This window comes from Pundamilia nyererei, unplaced genomic scaffold, assembly GCF_000239375.1.
Source record: "Pundamilia nyererei isolate P.nyererei 1_Seehausen unplaced genomic scaffold, PunNye1.0 scaffold00006, whole genome shotgun sequence".
NCBI classification, from domain to species: domain Eukaryota; kingdom Metazoa; phylum Chordata; class Actinopteri; order Cichliformes; family Cichlidae; genus Pundamilia; species Pundamilia nyererei.
In genome coordinates this window covers 3,106,996-3,123,614 of record NW_005187407.1, presented here as the reverse complement: position 1 = coordinate 3,123,614, position 16,619 = coordinate 3,106,996, and the positions used below count along the sequence as shown (strand labels likewise).

The following is a 16,619-nucleotide window of genomic DNA, read 5'->3' as shown; positions in this document are numbered from 1 at the left end:
CTCTGGTGCAAATTACTGACCTCTGTCATCATTTTAGGTGGGGGAACTTGCACAATCGGTGGCTGACTAAATACTTTTTTGCCCCACTGTATTTCTTGTTTTTACTCTGCCTCTGTTTGGACTCAGTAAAAACAAATAATAATAAAACTTTATCTTTATGTGATAGATGGTAACTGGAAAAAGGCCCGCAAACAGAAACAGTCACCCCTCCACATCCTAGAGCCAGTGGATCTAAAGGTGGTTTTTAGCAGGGCAATGATCAACAAAGACTCCCGCATGCCAAAGTAAGTATGTTTCTGGTTGACAGTCAACTGATGGTTAAATGAAATCTTTGTACGAAAATCTGAACTTACTCTTAACCCTTTTCTTTGGAGAAATTAATACTTTTCTTTCCCCCCCTCCCCCCTGAAAAGTTTCACTGTAAAAAAAAAGAAAAGAGAAAAGACAGGAAAAAAAAGTGCAGTATTGAAGACGGATTCTAACACTAGTAAATATTCATAAATATAGTGCGGGTTCAGATACACAACTTAAAATATTTATCTTGTAAGGACCAGAGCTAAGAGTATTACGTAAGCTTAAGTTTCAGGTTGTAAGTTTTGTTTGCATCTTTGTGTATGTGTTTTATAGATATAAGATGTCTGGAGAGCTTCCTCTGTTGTCTCTTCGTATTTCTGATGTAAAACTTCGAAGTGTTCTGGAGCTGGTGGACAGTATCCCGCTGCCTGAAAGCAAACCTGCTACACGTGGCAATGCTCCATCATCAACTCCAAAGGTAAGATCAGAGGGTTATGGAGATGGTCCTCTCTGGATTTCACTAAAATTTGGCAACAGTTGGGTGAACTGAATTATGATGATCACTGCTATTAATGAGAAGGAAGCCTCAGCTGAGATGGTTCATTTTTTCCCCAATTTAAAAAAAAAAAAAAAGCAAAACAAGCAAACAAAAGAAAAACATCTCAAATTTGAAGGCTTGAGGGTTTTGCATTGAATGAATATACAAATAGTTGAATATTGAGGTGGAATTGCCGGACTAGTAAAAGTAAAGAGATTTTATTACTAACACTGTTAATACAACTGTTTTTATTTATTTTCTTTTTTTTTTTTTTAGCCTAGGCAGTCTTTCACCCCTCATCTCACTCCCAGAAAACCTCTGAACTTTGATCAACGCTCTTCTCTCATTTTTGAGTCATGTGAGACCATCAGCATCACCTCATTAGGTAAGACACAGTTTTGTTTTGGTCCTACTGCTAAATATCTTTAAAAATCCTGTGTGTATTCCTACCACAGATTGTGTTTCTTTTTTAATTATATCCCAGGGTCAGAGGAGGATCTGTTCTATGATGCGCCCAGCTCTCCCATCGGGGAGAAACCATTTTTTCCAGACAATCCCATGCCGCTGCGCTATGTCGATGCAAGCAAAAGAAAAAGTCTCATCAAGGAAGACGCACAAAAGAACATGACTGACTTCTTTATGACATTTGAGATCAGTGAGGTACAAAAATATTTTTTTCCCTTTCTGCACAATTAAACATAGTTATTAAATTCTGTAAGAATTATTTTTATTTAACCTTGTTATCAGTCATTTTAGTTATTTCTGTGTGAGATAAAAAGAAAAAGAAAATTCAAACTCTGCCTTTTCTCTTTAGCATTCCTCAGTTAAATTTCTCCACCTCCTTTTATTTTTGTGACCACCTTTATCATCATCTTTCCCATTTTTCCATCGTCTCTCTGTCTTCTTTGTCCAGTTTTCTGTTCAGCTCTGTCGTTTGTCTGGAAGTATGGAGGTTACAGTGCTCCACTTAGATATAGAGGGTCTGGGCACTGAGCTGAAGCTGCGCACCTTTGACATGACGTCTAATACCTACTTGCGAGAGATCTGCCTCAAGTGTCCTGAATACATGGGTCAGTAGATACCAGCAACGCCTTAATTTTTGTTAAACATTTGATGATTACAGTTATCCTAATAAAAATGTGCAAATCATCAGGGCAGTCTTTGCTTAATTTTTTATTAGGCATGTTTTGTTTTTTCCTTGCACAGATTCTGAAGACAAGCAAGTACAGCTGATCACTACACTGGACAACAAAGAAGTCGACCTGCTCACTCTGGAGTATATCAAAGTAATATGGGATATGTTACGTGAAAACATTTCAGAATATTTTCTATAAATATTTTAAAACTGTGGAAAATCACCTTAATTTTAAAGATTGGATGAATTTTTCTAGGCTGACAAGAATGGTCCCGACTTCAAGTCTCAATATAATAACACTGAGCAGCTCATCAAGGTGAGGGAAATGTTAATAACCTAGCAATAATATTTATTTTATTTACTTAATGTTCCCATTTTGTTATTTATAGCATGATGTTATTTAGGGCATGCTGAGAGATGATGAAAAAGGCCACAGTTAACAGCAGTGTTTCTTCTACAGTAATTATTAATAATGGGTAGAAGAATCAAAATATCATTTCAGACAAAAAGGTTAATTTTCTTCATCAGGTGACCTTTTCATCACTGGATGTTCACCTCCATACGGAGGCTCTCCTCAATACCATGAACTTCCTCAGTAAGCTCCTTCCTGAATCTAATAAGAAGGAAGGACAGCAGGAGGAGCTTCCCACTATCCCTGAGGAAGACGATGCTGAAGCAGAGAAGGAGGAAGAGAAAAAGGAGGAAACTGCTGTAACCAAGAAAAAACGTAACTGATATTATCTGCACGCTGTTATTGTCTCACCATTTATGAGAACATTGTACTACTAGAGCAGATATTTCACAGTTAATGAAACAGATTTTCAGAGCAGTATCAAAGGTTAAATGTTACACTGGAAATACATTTCCTTTTTTTGCAGCTGTTCACAGGTAATGTCTTTATTTCTTGTCCTTCACCTTTTTCCCCCAGCTTCAAAAAGGTCAAAATTTGCAGATGTGGTTAATCTGCATATCAAAACTGATCTCCGCTGCCTTAAAGTTTTCATTCGAGGACAGAAGGCCAGGATCTCAGAGATCAGTATTGAAGGTATGAAAGAAAGAGTTTTCTGTGTACTAGGTACTCTGGCAGTGCTTTCAATAGGATTTATTAATTGTTTATTATTTCTGCTATACTCTGCTGTATATAGAGTTTTCTAATGAACTTTTTCTAGTCAAATCTTCAATTCATTGTACAACTTGGGGCTTTCGTAATTGTCTAGGTCTGGTTTCCGAGGTCCTGATGAGGAAGAAGGGGATGGAGGTTTCGGCCAAATTGAAGAACATTGTGATTCTGGACTGTAACAAAGAAGCTTTTTACAAAAAGGTACCGACTGCTAGTGCTTATGAATGTTTACCATTGTACTTAAAAAAACACACACAAAAGAAATGGTCATTGTTTCCCGCATTGATGTTTCTGGTCTTCATTTGTTATGTTTTTGTTTTGTGTCACTTTCTGATCATGTGGCACAGGCAAATCTGAATAACAACTTTTTCTGTGCCACTCTGTTTTTTCTAGGCTGTGTCCATAGCAGATAAGGAAGTGTTTCACTTCCACATGGTAAACTATACAGATGCGACTGAAGGAGATGCCTATCTGGACATGTCTAACGTTGACACTACTGTTACACTAAGTGTGGGCTGCATTCAGGTCATCTTCCTCAACAAGTTTCTCTCATCTATACTGGTAAGAATCACATTTCTGGGCAGAATTAATCTGTTGCTCTTATCAATTTTTATCACATGTAAAACTGAAGTGGTGTTTTCATTTATTAGATAAGGTAATAATAAAATTATAATTATAAATATAATTATTTACGTTACCTCTGTATATTTCTGCATTCCAACTTGATCTTATTAATTTTTCTCCAAAAATATTTTTCCCCACCTCATCTCCTTACAGGAGTTTGTCAATAACTTCCAGGAGGCTAAAGAGGCACTAACTGAGGTAACAGTTCAGGCTGCAGAAAAAGCAGCATCAGGCGTGAAAGAACTGGCTGAACGGACCACTCGGATCGCTCTTGATGTCCACTTCAATGCACCCATCATCTTCCTCCCCCAGTCCTCCTCTTCATCAAATGGCATTGTAGCTGACCTTGGTCTGCTTTCTATCAAAAATCGTTTTGCCAAGCAACCCTGTAAATCAGATGCCAGCATCCCACCTGTTGTGGATATAATGACTGTGAGACTGACTGACCTTAAGATGTTCAGGTCAGTTTCTGTGGGAGGTATTATTTAAAAAATATGCATGCTTGTGTTTGTGATTGATTAGAATTTGCAGTATTCCGACAGACCTTTGTAAATCTATGTTTTTGTTCCTTTCAGAGCCAAATTTAAAAATGAACGTTTTGAAGAAGAGATCCAACTGCTGAAGCCAGTGAGCCTAGACTTGGAAATCCGTAGAAATCTATCTTCCAGCTGGTACCACGAAATACCTGAGATAGATATTGGGGTCCATCTAAAGCCCATGAGTGTAAGTATATATATTCATATTTCTTACCTGTTTGTTTGTTTTTTGATTTTTAATCCCACGATTGTGTAGAGGCATATATTGAGAATTAAAAATTGTTTTATCAAAATCATCTCTCTATGTTCCCAACAGCTGCTCCTATGCCAGAATGACATGATCATTGTCCTGAGGACTCTGAATGAGAACCTGTCAGAGAAGTCTGATGCTGGTCCACCTCCAGCTGCTCTGCCTGCCACTGACCCGTCCTCTGACTCTGTATCCAACAAAGACTCCCAGGAGTCTGGCACCACTGGACCACCCAGCAGTAAGTTGTTGTTGTTGTATATGGTTATGTTTGATATGGTTATGTGTGTTTGGTAGAGCTTTAAATATAGACATATGATTTAACAGCCTGGTCAGATAACTTTTTACCAAAAAAACCCAACAGAAAACAAAAAACAGATGAGTTGTTGTTTGACAGGGCATACTTACACAAAACTATGTAGCTAATGAAATCTGAAACATGTTCTCCTTAATTAGTGCACAATTCTGACTAAAATCCAGTAGCTTGTCTTTTAATCTGAACTCTGCGCTCTGATTATGCTGTTAATAGGTAACACAGTGGTGACAGCTGCTGTTGTAGAGACACAGAAAAACAGCAAGCTGAGAAAGAACACGCTGAAATTAAACTTCAAGTTTGACTCACTGACTGTGGTTCTGTACAGCTCCAATGAGGATAAGGTAATGCCAAGTCTGTTACATATGTACAAACATACACAAGTCATAACTACATCATAGAATTAGACTTGTCAGTCTGTATTTTGTGAGGCACGTTTAGTAAAGAAAGTCTGTGTAATTTCTGTTTTTAATAGCAGTTAGAACCACAACGTGAGCTGTCAGGTCCACATCATGACCAGTCACACCCACAACATGAGCCGTCAGACCCACATGATGAGCAGCTGAAGCTAGCAGAATTTACTCTGGGCACCATCTCCACCTCTGTCCACATGTACTCCGACAGCTCCATGAAGGCCTCAGTACAACTTGCTGAATGCCTTCTAGACGACAAGAGGCCAAAAGCCAAAAGTATCACCCCAAGGTACGGCTACCACTTATAAAGCTAGTGACACACACAAAAAAGCCATGTCTTGACGGATCAGTGTAAAGTAAATTATTTTATTGTGTTCACTCTTTTTTTTTCTCATAGTCCTATTTTGTTTTTCTCTAGGATGATGGCAATGTGTCCTGGTGCAGAACAGAACAACATGGTGGAAGTGAGCTATCGTCAAACCCGTGAAGGCACCACTTTAGATACAGTGGTGCAGGATGTGTATCTATGTGCAAGCATGGAATTTCTGCTCACGGTGGCCGATATCTTCCTTAAGGCCACCCAGCAGGGTTTTGCCCAAGTGCCACAACCCAAGAACAGTACTGGTGCTGGCGATAAGAAGAACATTAACTCATCGGTCACATCTAAAGAGTCTGGTGAGTTGACTTTATCAGTTTTAATGTTTTAATCTAGTTAACCGAAATCATGTCAGTTCTCTTAATCGACAAGCTTAAACTGCCAAATTATTCCCATCTTTGTTTTGCCTTATGTTTATAAAACTTTCATTTTTGACTATTTCATTACAATACAACATTTTATAGATGCTTTAAGATAATATAGATTTTATATACATTTATATAGTGAGTCTAGATTATGAGTTTTGTGATTATCAAGTTAAACTGGCGTATTCTAATTATTTAACATGAAGTTTTACTCTAATGCTCTCTGTGCCTCCCAGCTACAGCTACAGCCACGGTAACAAAGACTGAAATGAATGTTGTGGTGCGAAACCCAGAGATTGTATTTGTAGCTGACCTGACTCGTGATGACGCCCCAGCTCTGGTGATGACCACATATTGTGAACTCGTAATGAAAAATGGTGCTGAAGGATCACGGACGACTGCTGTTATCAAGGACCTCAAGGTTTATATTTGGAATGTATTGTGGTAGTCAGAATTGCATGTTCAAAGAATTCAAAATTATGTATCCAGAGGAAAATGTTAATATTCCTTAACACATATATTTAAAATTAAATATGATTAGGTTGGGGTTTTTTTTTAAACTGATCACTTTTGTTGTAGGTTGTTGCCTGTCCATTCTTAAGACAAAAGAGGAGAAACAATGTGACTACAGTGCTTCAGCCATGTCAGGTGTACTTCGAAAGTACTCAGTCTCCAACCTCCCCTCAGGCTATGGAGGTCACCATCAATGCTCTCTCACTTAAGGTATTTGTTTTGTTAATATTACATGTGGCCGCATATTTTGTTCTTCAAATTGAAATGATTGTGTTTTTGTTGCAGTTCCAGCTTCTTTGTTGTTAGCAAATGAAAGCCTTTTTTTAAAAATTTGAACTTTTTGGGGTTAAACCACTGCCTTGTATGCATGCTTAATTAAATGAGACAGAAAGTCAATCCCTACATCTGGTTACAGCAGTGTGTTACCTTGGAAATACAGTTTTTTGATAAAAAAAAACGTTTCAGACTTTTGTTTCCTTGTAATGGATATAATAAGGGGGCATATTATTGTTGCTCTAACAGGACTGTATCTGCACGTGTTGATAAAAATTGTATCAAATGAAAGCAAATTTTAAAAGCAACAAATTTATTTCTGTCGGGCAGAAACCCTTAACTTTAAGTAGCTTGCCCTACTACGCAGTCATTAGTTAAATATCTTGGCGTAGCAACATGTCTCAACATCCAGTATGGGCTAGCTAGCTTAATTCTCAATAGACAGGAGTGTTTAGCTAACTTCTCCATCACTGGCGCAAGCTGGGGTTTTTTTTTGTTTTTTTTGTTTTGTTTTTTCCACCTAATCCTGAACCCAAGTCTTCATCATAGGCCACAATGTCATGCCACTTAGCCATACAGCAATGTGTTTGGTGTGATTTGTCATTCCTGTAGGACCTGATTGACTTGGCTGCTGTTGCTGCTTGCCACGTCTTGTTTGAGCCAGGCTTATGCAAGTAACCTTAAGTTTTATCTCCCATGTGTCTGACTCATGCACAGGTATCTCCAGTCATAATCAACACCGTGATTACTATCCAGTCAGCACTCACTCCAACAGCAGAGACCCCTGAGAAGCTGGACAGCCCTGTTGCTGTGAACCTGTGGGATAAGCAGAGTTGGAAGGAGCTCAAACTCTGGTTCCTAGAAGAAGATGACGATGAAGACACCAAATTAGTGACCTGCTTAATACCACAGGGAGAGTCCCTAAAGGTAATTATTAGCATTTTGGCTGAAATTATAATATGGTAAAGCTGACTGTATGCTGCCATATAATAACTTATGATTTGAATTTGCAAAATAATTGCAGGTGAACATCAGATCAATCTGTGTGACTCTGGAGGCTGGAGTGGGACATCGCACCATCCCCATGCTTCTGGCAAAGTCCTCCTTCAAGGGAGATGTGGAGAACTGGTCCACGCTCATTAACTTATACAGTCAGCTTACCCTAGAGGTAACACAAACCAATAGACATGTGGTTCTTTTAATAAATTGTCTGCTGTTCAGAATTTTTTTCTATTTAGTAATGCATTTTATTTTTAGGTTCACTATTATAATGAAGTGATGGGAGTGTGGGAGCCACTGCTGGAGCCCTTAGAAGATGAGACAAGAGATGGTTTCAGACCATGGGTGCTGAAACTGAAGGTACTCATGTATACTTGCATTCTGCATGCATATAGCATTCTTAAAAATAATGCTTAAAAATACACATGGTGTGTCTAATACTTTACTGTCCTCTAACCAGATGAAAAAGAAACCTGTGAAGTACACAGAAATGTCAGATGAAGTGGATTCCAATATCCCAGACTACAAGACAGTCATTGTCATCGACAGTAAAGATCAGCTCAACATCACACTTTCCAAATGTGGACTGGCTATGCTGAGTAACCTGGGCACTGTAAGAAGTCTTTCAAAGGCTTGACAGAAAATACCTGTCTAGAGGTGTGTATCGATGTGTGATATGCATGTTTTTGTCCTTCTCCAGGCATTTGCTGAAGCTGCCAAACAGACAGCAGAGTGTTTTCAAAAGGATGAAGCTCCATTTGTAGTCAAAAACCGTCTTGGCCTACCAGTTTCTGTGCGCTACAGTGAGATGTTTTGTCCTGTTGGACAGCAGAGTATCGCTAACACTGTGAAGCTGCAGAATGGCGAATCCCTCGGAATGGACTATTCAACCACAACAGACACTGATCATTTCTCAGCAATGACCTCTTTGAGTGGAAAAGACTATTACATACAGCCTAGTGAGTTATACTTTACTATCACGGTTATGCTGAAAACAGACAGCTATGATATATCTACAGTTATCTCCAATTACACAAAGATAAAACATAAACATATATGTTTTATGTGTTTTCTTTAAATTTTCTAATTAGCTTGTGCTCTATTCTCTAAGAGTATATCTGACGGTGTTTGTTATTGTTGTTGTTGTTGTTGTCAGTCACCAAATTTTAAACTTCATGCCAGTCAGAAAGAGCCTGTACGTTCTATTTTCTTTCTTTTTCCAGCTCCAGATGGTCACACCTCAGCCAGTGTGATCCCTTTGATCAAAGTGGGCCGTGGAATGTACAGTGTAATGCACAACAACTCAGGAGTCACTCGTTTCCTGGTCTGTCAGATTTCCTCTGTAGAAGGCAGCAAGTACATCAAGATCCGCTCTCCTTTCCAGGTATGTAGGATGATCATTCCCATCATGTGTATATCACCCCGTGTAATTACAGTGAGCGGTCTCTCAAATTACATTAATTACAAACTCGGTGTAATTAAAGTTACCTTTTTATATAAAAGTCATTTAAAAAAACTTTCTTTTCAAAATGCACTCCAGCTTTTTGTTTGGGGGTAGCTGCTGCTGATATCCATGTTAATAAACATTTTATTAGGTACACCATGCTAGTACCAGGTTGGTCCCTCTGTTTCGCTTCATAAATGCCTTAATATTGGAACAGATTCACCAAGGTGCTCGAAATAGTCCTCTAAAATTTTGGTCCATATTGTTTGAGATTATTTGAACTTTGGACATGGCACATTATCCTGCTGGAACCTGCACCCAGTATGGTCTTCTGGTGCTGTGGCCCATCTGCTTCAAGGTTCTGCGTGGCTGCATTTAGAGATGCTGTTTGCATATCTTACCTGTATCAAGTTGTCTGAGCTACTGTTGCCTTGAAGCAGTCTGACCATTCTCCTCTGACCTCTGACATCAACAAGGCACCTTTGCCCAGGGAACTTTCTTTTCCACACCTCATCTGTAAACCCTGGAGATGGCTGTGTGGGCAACATTTCACATTTGAAATTTATATATGTATATGTGTATATGTGTATATGTATATGTGTATATGTATGTATATATATATATATAATATGAGAGAGAGAGTCAAGTTCAGTGATTTTGATTTTTTTTTTGGTCTGTCTCTTCCTCTTACTGTCCTTTTACCAATGTCAGAAATGACTTTGAAACTCTGCTTTGAAGGCCAAAGAACCTTATTATTATTTAGTTGCATTAAGGGCCCCCCCACTCCTTTCTTTTAGACCCTGTACTGCTCTCTGAAGGGAGTGGCATATATTGTGTTAGAGTTTAGAATTGCACCCTCAGAGATCAATGTTCCAGACACTCAACTATCCTTTATTTAATCATTAAATGTAATTTATGGCATTTTTGAACAATTTAGTGGCTCCGCAGTGAAGTCTTTGTCTCTTAGTTTTTCACTATCAAGCGAAAGATCCTCTTTTCAATCCCGGGAGGAGACACAAATGTCTTTGGGGTTGCATCAGGAAGCATATTCAGTTTAGAAATCTCCTAAATTAAGCCTAGGAAGCTACCCATTGTGGGAACTCCCAATAAGTAGCTTTTATTATATAAGCCAATATGCCCAGATAGATCTCTCAGATTAAGTTCAAGTGTCAGTAACCAGTAATTTGTTTTTGTTTTTTACTACGCAGCTCATCAATCATTTCTCAATACCATTCAACGTTTTTGAAGGACCAACCCTTCTGGGTACTGCCCTCCCTGCCGAGGAGTTCTGTGTGCCTCTGGACTCGTATAGGTAGGAGCAAATGCTTAAATTGGCCCACGTATTTACGCACACAACTTAACTCACTCACTCTCTGTTTTATGTTTTCAGATCTTTTCTTTTTCTGTTCAACAACAAAAAACAATAACCTCTAACCTTTACTGCCCTTACCCTCCAAACAGGTCTGAGCTGAGCCTTCAGCCAGTAATAGAGAGCACAGATGATAGTCAGGGTGAGCAGTATGATTGCTCAGAAGGCTTCAGTTACGAGGACGTTAACAACCTGGAGCCTGAGAAACGCCTACAGCAAATCTGCCGTCGCCGTGGAAACCAAGGTGGTGTGATGACCATCAACATTGTGCCATTAAAAGATGCAGTGACGTGCAAAGAGACCGGAGATGTTGGGGAGAATTTTGACGTGCCCTTCGTGCTTCACTTGTGGCCTTCCATCCTGCTACGCAACCTTCTGCCTTACACCATCACCTACAGTCTAAAGGTAGGATGCATGTAATAATCTGTACTCAGCTAGTCCATTAAACGTTGAAAAGTAACATACAAAGTGGGTTTATGTGAGTAAATGTTCAATAAAATAATAGTGTGTGTATTTTACAGCTGTATTTGCTCTGTTTAAAAGTGGGAAGTGTTCTTTGTTATGTAATGCTACCATAGGACCTCAGTCAGAGACCAGCACATTCACATTACTTAGGCATATGTGGATAATACTGCTTTATGTATTGGATGTTTGTACTTTTATCATTAGTTTTTTTTAAAGCAGGGATTGCTCTGCATGACTTTACTTAATTTTGTAACTGTTTAAACATTAAGGCAGACCTTCCCAAAGTGTGGGGCCCGCCCCTTAGGGGGGGCGCAGAGCCATTGCAGGGGGGGCGCGGTATGGGGCGCCTACACAAACGCAAAGCAGGAAATGAAGCATAGCTGAATATGTTTCCAAACCAACTTCATTCTAAGCCAAAGACTAGAAAATATGGTGAAGCATATCTTCCCTTTGGTTTCACCTGCATAAGTGCCGAGGTAGGTCTCACCTGCAGAATTGGTTTTCCCTGCGTCAGGAGCAGCGCTGGGCTGTTTAAATCATGGACAAACAGAATCCCACATTCTTGATTTTTAGTTCACAAACACTTCTCATAATGACTAACTACTCCTGGCATTTTGGAGATGTTAGCTCTTTATGCAGTAAAGTTACTGAGGGATACAAATAACATCAGGCTGATCCGGCCAGGATTTATTCCCCGGTTCAAATCACGGACAAACAGTATCCCACAGCTGTTTATGTTTTTAAACCCATTTTGCACAGAGAGGCATTTTTGGAAAAATGTATTGATAGCAATGTTGAATATTAAAACACATAAAATAAAACTACACGTAAAATAATTACACCGTGACGCCTCTGCCTTTCTAAATGGAGGGACAGTAACTGCGTGTGTATGTAAGCGTGTAAAACCTGCAGATTGTCAGATTAACAGTATTTTGTCTCTATCTGCCATTCTGCTATTCATCTCATGTAAACAATAATGTCGCGCACAGCGTGACGTGAATAAAGGCACATACCTTTGACGTTGCATGACGAACTCTGTATTCCTCGTCCACACGTAAACGCAAAAAAGGAGTTTTAAAAAAATCTCAGTTTTCGGTGATTCGAAAGGCCGTTTACGCGAACATTTTTCTTGTAAAACAAGGGGGGGCCTAGCAAAAAAAGTTTGGGAACCACTGCATTAAGGTACTGAACCACTGGGACCACTGTGTACAACAGCAAATATCTAGTGTGTATTTAACACCTCATTTGTAGACTTCTGTAACATTAAGCTGCAGAAGACTAGTTATATATGACATTTTCAGCTTCCTACATGGTAACTTGAAGTAAATATATTCATTCCATTAATCCAAAATAGGAAAAAAATCTGTTGACTCTATGCAGCAAAAAAACCCAAAAAACAAGCAATAGTTAATAAACCTAGTTTTGTCCAATGCTGGCATTTCTGTTTAGAAATTTTAACTGAAAGATAAGAAAATTCACTCACATTTAGATATTTAAAATGTCTCATTTTATACTTGAAAAAAATATAGCAAAAATGTGTAATATGTAACTCTGTTATCTTAATTTAAGTAACTGGGGACTTTTTTTTTCCCAACCATTGTATTTTCTTTACAAGTTGGCATGAACTGAAAGCAGCAAGGTAGAAGTTTCAAATGCAGAGACACCTTTTGTTTTCTTCATCCTGTTGCTCAACAGAACAGTGGAATCTCTGCACCTGAGGCTACTTTGGACCCTGGTCACTCTGCTCAGCTTCACACTGGAGTCATCAACCAGTCAAGTCTTGATCTTCGCTTGATTGAGTACTTGGCTCAGGATTGGTCTTCTGTATATAGGTGTGACTTAATCTCTTTTTTTGTTATTGACACATTTTTTCTATTTATTGTATGTTGATCTTAAATAACATGACAAAAAAATGCTGATGCATAGTTATATTTATAGGAGAGACATGCAGTCTCCATTAAATTGTTTCACATTTCTGATACAAACAAACAATTATTGTCTTGTACAGACTCAACAGTGATCAGGAAGAGATCACCTTCATTGTGTTCAAGTCTCTAAGAGAGGATGCAGACGAAGATGGAGATGCAGTGGAGAGGAAGAGGGCTGAGCTGGATATAGCAGTTCATGTTAAATATGATCTGGGGCAGATGGTGGTTGCTATCCATTCACCGTACTGGATGATAAATAAGACGGACAGGTTGTTGCAGTACAAGGCTGATGACATTCACCGCAAACATCCCATGGACTACAAGATGCCGTTGCTCTTTTCATTCAAGCCTCGGTACTTCTTGCGAAACAATAAGGTATTTATTTTAAGTCAGTCTTACTGAAAGCTCTTTAAAAGAAACATGTTTGATTATTGTTCACAGTGGTCCCAGTGGTTCAGTACATTTATTAGATTAAATTATTTCCTCCCCCAGGTTCGTCTTATGATCTCAGAAAGTGAACTATCTGATGAATTCTCTCTGGACACAGTTGGGAGCCACGGGGATGTGAAATGCAAAGGCAGATTCAAAGATTATCTGGTAAGATTTGAAATTTTATCTCTTTATATAAAAATGTGAAAAAAATATGTAAAGGAAGAGGTTGGCGAAGAAAAAGTGGGATAGTCAGGGATTGGCTCTGAGCCGCTTCTTGTTTGCACTGGAGATGGACAGGTTGACAGATGAGGTCAGGCAGGAGTTGGCGTGGACTGTGATGTTTGCAGATGGCATTTTGATCTACAATGAGAGTAGGGAAGAGGTGGAAGCATGCTATGGAGAGAAGAGGAATGATAGTCAGTGGGAGAAAGACCAAATTCATTTGTGTGGATGAGAGGAAGGCAGGTGGAATGGTGAAAATGTTGAGAGGGAAAGTAGATGAGGGATAGGGTGAGATGGAGGCAGAGGATCCAAAGAGGCAGGTGTATTGGATATGTACTTTTTTTGTATTCATGTAATATGTCTGTCTTATTCTCTGTCTTATTTCAGGTCGGTGTGAAGATCGATGCAAGCAGTTTCAGTCTGACCCGCATTGTGACCTTTGTGCCCTTCTACATGCTGGTCAACAGAACTAAGCACAGTGTGTTCATATGCGAAGACGGGCAAGAAACTTGGACTGAGGCAAAACCAGAAGAGGTCAGAGCCTGTTCAGATTTTTCTCTTTTTGAACAATGCAGGTTAAGGTCTTGGTTTTGGTTTGAGTATATCATAGACACAAGATCCTGGGTATTCTTACATTTAACTTTATAAATAGGTGTGATGTAACAACTGAACATGCGTGCTTATTGATTTCTATAAATTTAATGTGACTAAAGGTTTCTTGTGCATAAAAATGCTTTATTTAAAGATCATGTCTTGATAAAGTTTTAAAATGTATTTACCTACTGATAATCTGACAAGAAGCATTTAGCATATTGTTTTTTTCCCCTCACATTTAGTCAGCCATCCCTTTCTGGCCTGAGAGTGACACTAAGAAGCTTAAAATTAAAGTAGAAGCTTCCTTATCGCCTCCAGTGACTATCGACTTCAAACGACCAGAGAACTGCTTATTGCTACATCTGGACAACAAAGTAAGCAGAAATGCAAATAGTTAATAATATTTGTGTGTGCATATAAGTTTGTTTTTGTTTGTTTGTTTGTTTGTTTTTTTACATAATGTGTAATTGAGGTGATTAACATGATTTTCACACACATGCCTTTTGTATTACGGCTTTCAGACTGTTGCTTGTTTCTTTTGTGTAGGCGGGTGGGATTATAGTAGACATGAATCTGTCGGAACACTCGGCCACTATTCAATTTTCTGACTACCATGATGGCGCAGCCCCTTTCCTCATCATCAACCACACTAAAAATCAGACTCTTCAGTTCCATCAGAGGTGAGAGAACCAAGGGGCACAGTTAAAAGGTGTTTTCCATTCAGACCATTTGCAACCATAACAGCTTACTAGTGAACAAAGCAATCACAACGTGGGTATTTGTTGAGCACTATCTTTGCAACTGATTTCACTCAGCTACAGCCAAAAACCTCCATCAACCATTTGTCAACCGGTTGTCCTTAGCAACTAGGGGTTGCCAGAGGGTTGCAAACTGGCCTCTAGGCCCCTGTCACTGAGGTTTAAACTGTTTTTATGAAATTCTGTTTCCTAGGGACTTTCAGTGTTTAGTTAAAGTGTTTTTAAAAAAAAATATTCTGTCATACTGTTTGTTAGCATTAGTGTAGATCTTTGGTGTTGTCTGTAACTGTGTTTTTGAAATACTTTCAAAATGCAAAATGTTTCTTTTCAGTTAGATTTTTTGTGTGTGCCACAGTCACCCTAATATTAGGTGCTCTATCCAGAAGTAGGATATTTTTGTGGCAAATGTACTTATAAAACCTTTTCTTAGTGTTCTAGTTATTTCTGTGTCTTGTTTTTATCCGTTTTATGAACAGCAGCCATTAATTTTACAGGTTTCGTCACGCAAAACATTTCCATTTCCATGTTTTATTGACATGTGTCTTTGCATATTTGTTGAGTAACAATATTGTTCTTCTGTTCCAGTTGCCTCAAACAGTTAAGTTAATAATACTTGCCTGTGATTATTTTTGCTGATAGCAGTTTGTTTGTGTGTTGTGGGTCATGCAGTGTCCGGACAGAATCCTCGTGGGTGGCTGACGAGATACTTGACCTCTCCTTCTCAGTGGAGGAGGACAGGTAGAAAATATGAAAAAGGGAAACTCCTCTGACAAACTCTGAACTCAAAATAAAGATAGAAATGAGGAACAGGAGTTACAAAAGAGAACCATCAGTGTAGTTACATTGTCATCACCAGAGAAATGTTATTTCCTATAGGAAGTAATCAGTCTAGTAAACTTTGACAAAGGTAAAAGAAAAACAATTTAAACACACATCAGTACATTTGGTTATTTAAACTGCACTATGAGTAACGCATGGGTGGTTTCATATTAGCTCCCACAGGATCATCTAAGCTTTGCCTAAAAAAATCCAGTGGAAAGAGTTTAGCAAAACCTCAAGTCTGTCATTAGTTAAAAAAATAGAAGAAGGTAGGGGTGTTTTTAGACATTTTTCTAACATCATTTTTTGAAGGCTAGATTTAAAATGCCATCGTCTAGAAAAATAATTGAGCTAGGTCTTTGAAAAATTTCGGACTCATTATCTGGTACCGTGGCTCTTTGCATGTTGACTTGTAGGAGCGTAGCTCAGGTTAACATAGAATGATGAATACCTGATGTTCCAAAAATATTTAGGTGTCTGATCTCTGGCAGCAGATTTCGAGACCTATAGAAACCACAGTTTTGTAGGTGTGGGACTTCAAATTTCTTTATAGCGTCTCTTATACAATTCACATAAGTAAGTAAAACAGTGGGTATATAAAAAAATGAAAGAGGGAATGTGGGCGAAGCCAAGAGGAAGGATCAAGTATATCACGAAGATGTCTCCAATCATTAACCAGAGTTAACTAAATATGCAAACGATGCAGCAGCTAATCATGGTTTGTTCTCGATGTTACATTAATGGTTCATTTGAGTGCAGAGTGTGGTCAGATGGACGAGTGTAGATAAACCGAAGTATAAAAAAGATCCTTTGAGCTCTGATTCTAGTTTGCCTCTGTACTC

At 38.7% G+C, this 16,619-nt stretch overlaps 1 protein-coding gene across 4 annotated transcripts in view; it reads left to right on the top strand.

Annotated features, from left to right (window-relative positions):
* vps13a (vacuolar protein sorting 13 homolog A) overlaps nucleotides 1-16,619 on the top strand; it is a 43,130-nt gene that overhangs the window by 13,184 nt on the left and 13,327 nt on the right. For 2 of the 4 annotated variants that reach the window (XM_013914580.1, XM_013914584.1), the window contains exons 22-55: nucleotides 167-284; nucleotides 628-772; nucleotides 1,109-1,217; nucleotides 1,317-1,492; nucleotides 1,746-1,902; nucleotides 2,039-2,118; nucleotides 2,224-2,283; nucleotides 2,496-2,694; nucleotides 2,896-3,012; nucleotides 3,185-3,288; nucleotides 3,481-3,648; nucleotides 3,865-4,172; nucleotides 4,287-4,434; nucleotides 4,564-4,735; nucleotides 5,024-5,151; nucleotides 5,283-5,509; nucleotides 5,639-5,895; nucleotides 6,198-6,382; nucleotides 6,541-6,684; nucleotides 7,465-7,674; nucleotides 7,772-7,915; nucleotides 8,005-8,106; nucleotides 8,207-8,359; nucleotides 8,447-8,705; nucleotides 8,970-9,130; nucleotides 10,399-10,502; nucleotides 10,652-10,964; nucleotides 12,720-12,856; nucleotides 13,033-13,327; nucleotides 13,445-13,549; nucleotides 13,994-14,140; nucleotides 14,443-14,574; nucleotides 14,747-14,880; nucleotides 15,628-15,696. In XM_013914580.1, coding sequence (XP_013770034.1) covers nucleotides 167-284; nucleotides 628-772; nucleotides 1,109-1,217; nucleotides 1,317-1,492; nucleotides 1,746-1,902; nucleotides 2,039-2,118; nucleotides 2,224-2,283; nucleotides 2,496-2,694; nucleotides 2,896-3,012; nucleotides 3,185-3,288; nucleotides 3,481-3,648; nucleotides 3,865-4,172; nucleotides 4,287-4,434; nucleotides 4,564-4,735; nucleotides 5,024-5,151; nucleotides 5,283-5,509; nucleotides 5,639-5,895; nucleotides 6,198-6,382; nucleotides 6,541-6,684; nucleotides 7,465-7,674; nucleotides 7,772-7,915; nucleotides 8,005-8,106; nucleotides 8,207-8,359; nucleotides 8,447-8,705; nucleotides 8,970-9,130; nucleotides 10,399-10,502; nucleotides 10,652-10,964; nucleotides 12,720-12,856; nucleotides 13,033-13,327; nucleotides 13,445-13,549; nucleotides 13,994-14,140; nucleotides 14,443-14,574; nucleotides 14,747-14,880; nucleotides 15,628-15,696 — 5,467 coding nt within the window. The remainder of the gene's footprint in view (nucleotides 1-166; nucleotides 285-627; nucleotides 773-1,108; nucleotides 1,218-1,316; nucleotides 1,493-1,745; nucleotides 1,903-2,038; nucleotides 2,119-2,223; nucleotides 2,284-2,495; nucleotides 2,695-2,895; nucleotides 3,013-3,184; nucleotides 3,289-3,480; nucleotides 3,649-3,864; nucleotides 4,173-4,286; nucleotides 4,435-4,563; nucleotides 4,736-5,023; nucleotides 5,152-5,282; nucleotides 5,510-5,638; nucleotides 5,896-6,197; nucleotides 6,383-6,540; nucleotides 6,685-7,464; nucleotides 7,675-7,771; nucleotides 7,916-8,004; nucleotides 8,107-8,206; nucleotides 8,360-8,446; nucleotides 8,706-8,969; nucleotides 9,131-10,398; nucleotides 10,503-10,651; nucleotides 10,965-12,719; nucleotides 12,857-13,032; nucleotides 13,328-13,444; nucleotides 13,550-13,993; nucleotides 14,141-14,442; nucleotides 14,575-14,746; nucleotides 14,881-15,627; nucleotides 15,697-16,619) is intronic. The other 2 variants (XM_013914581.1, XM_013914583.1) reach the window with 2 other exon arrangements.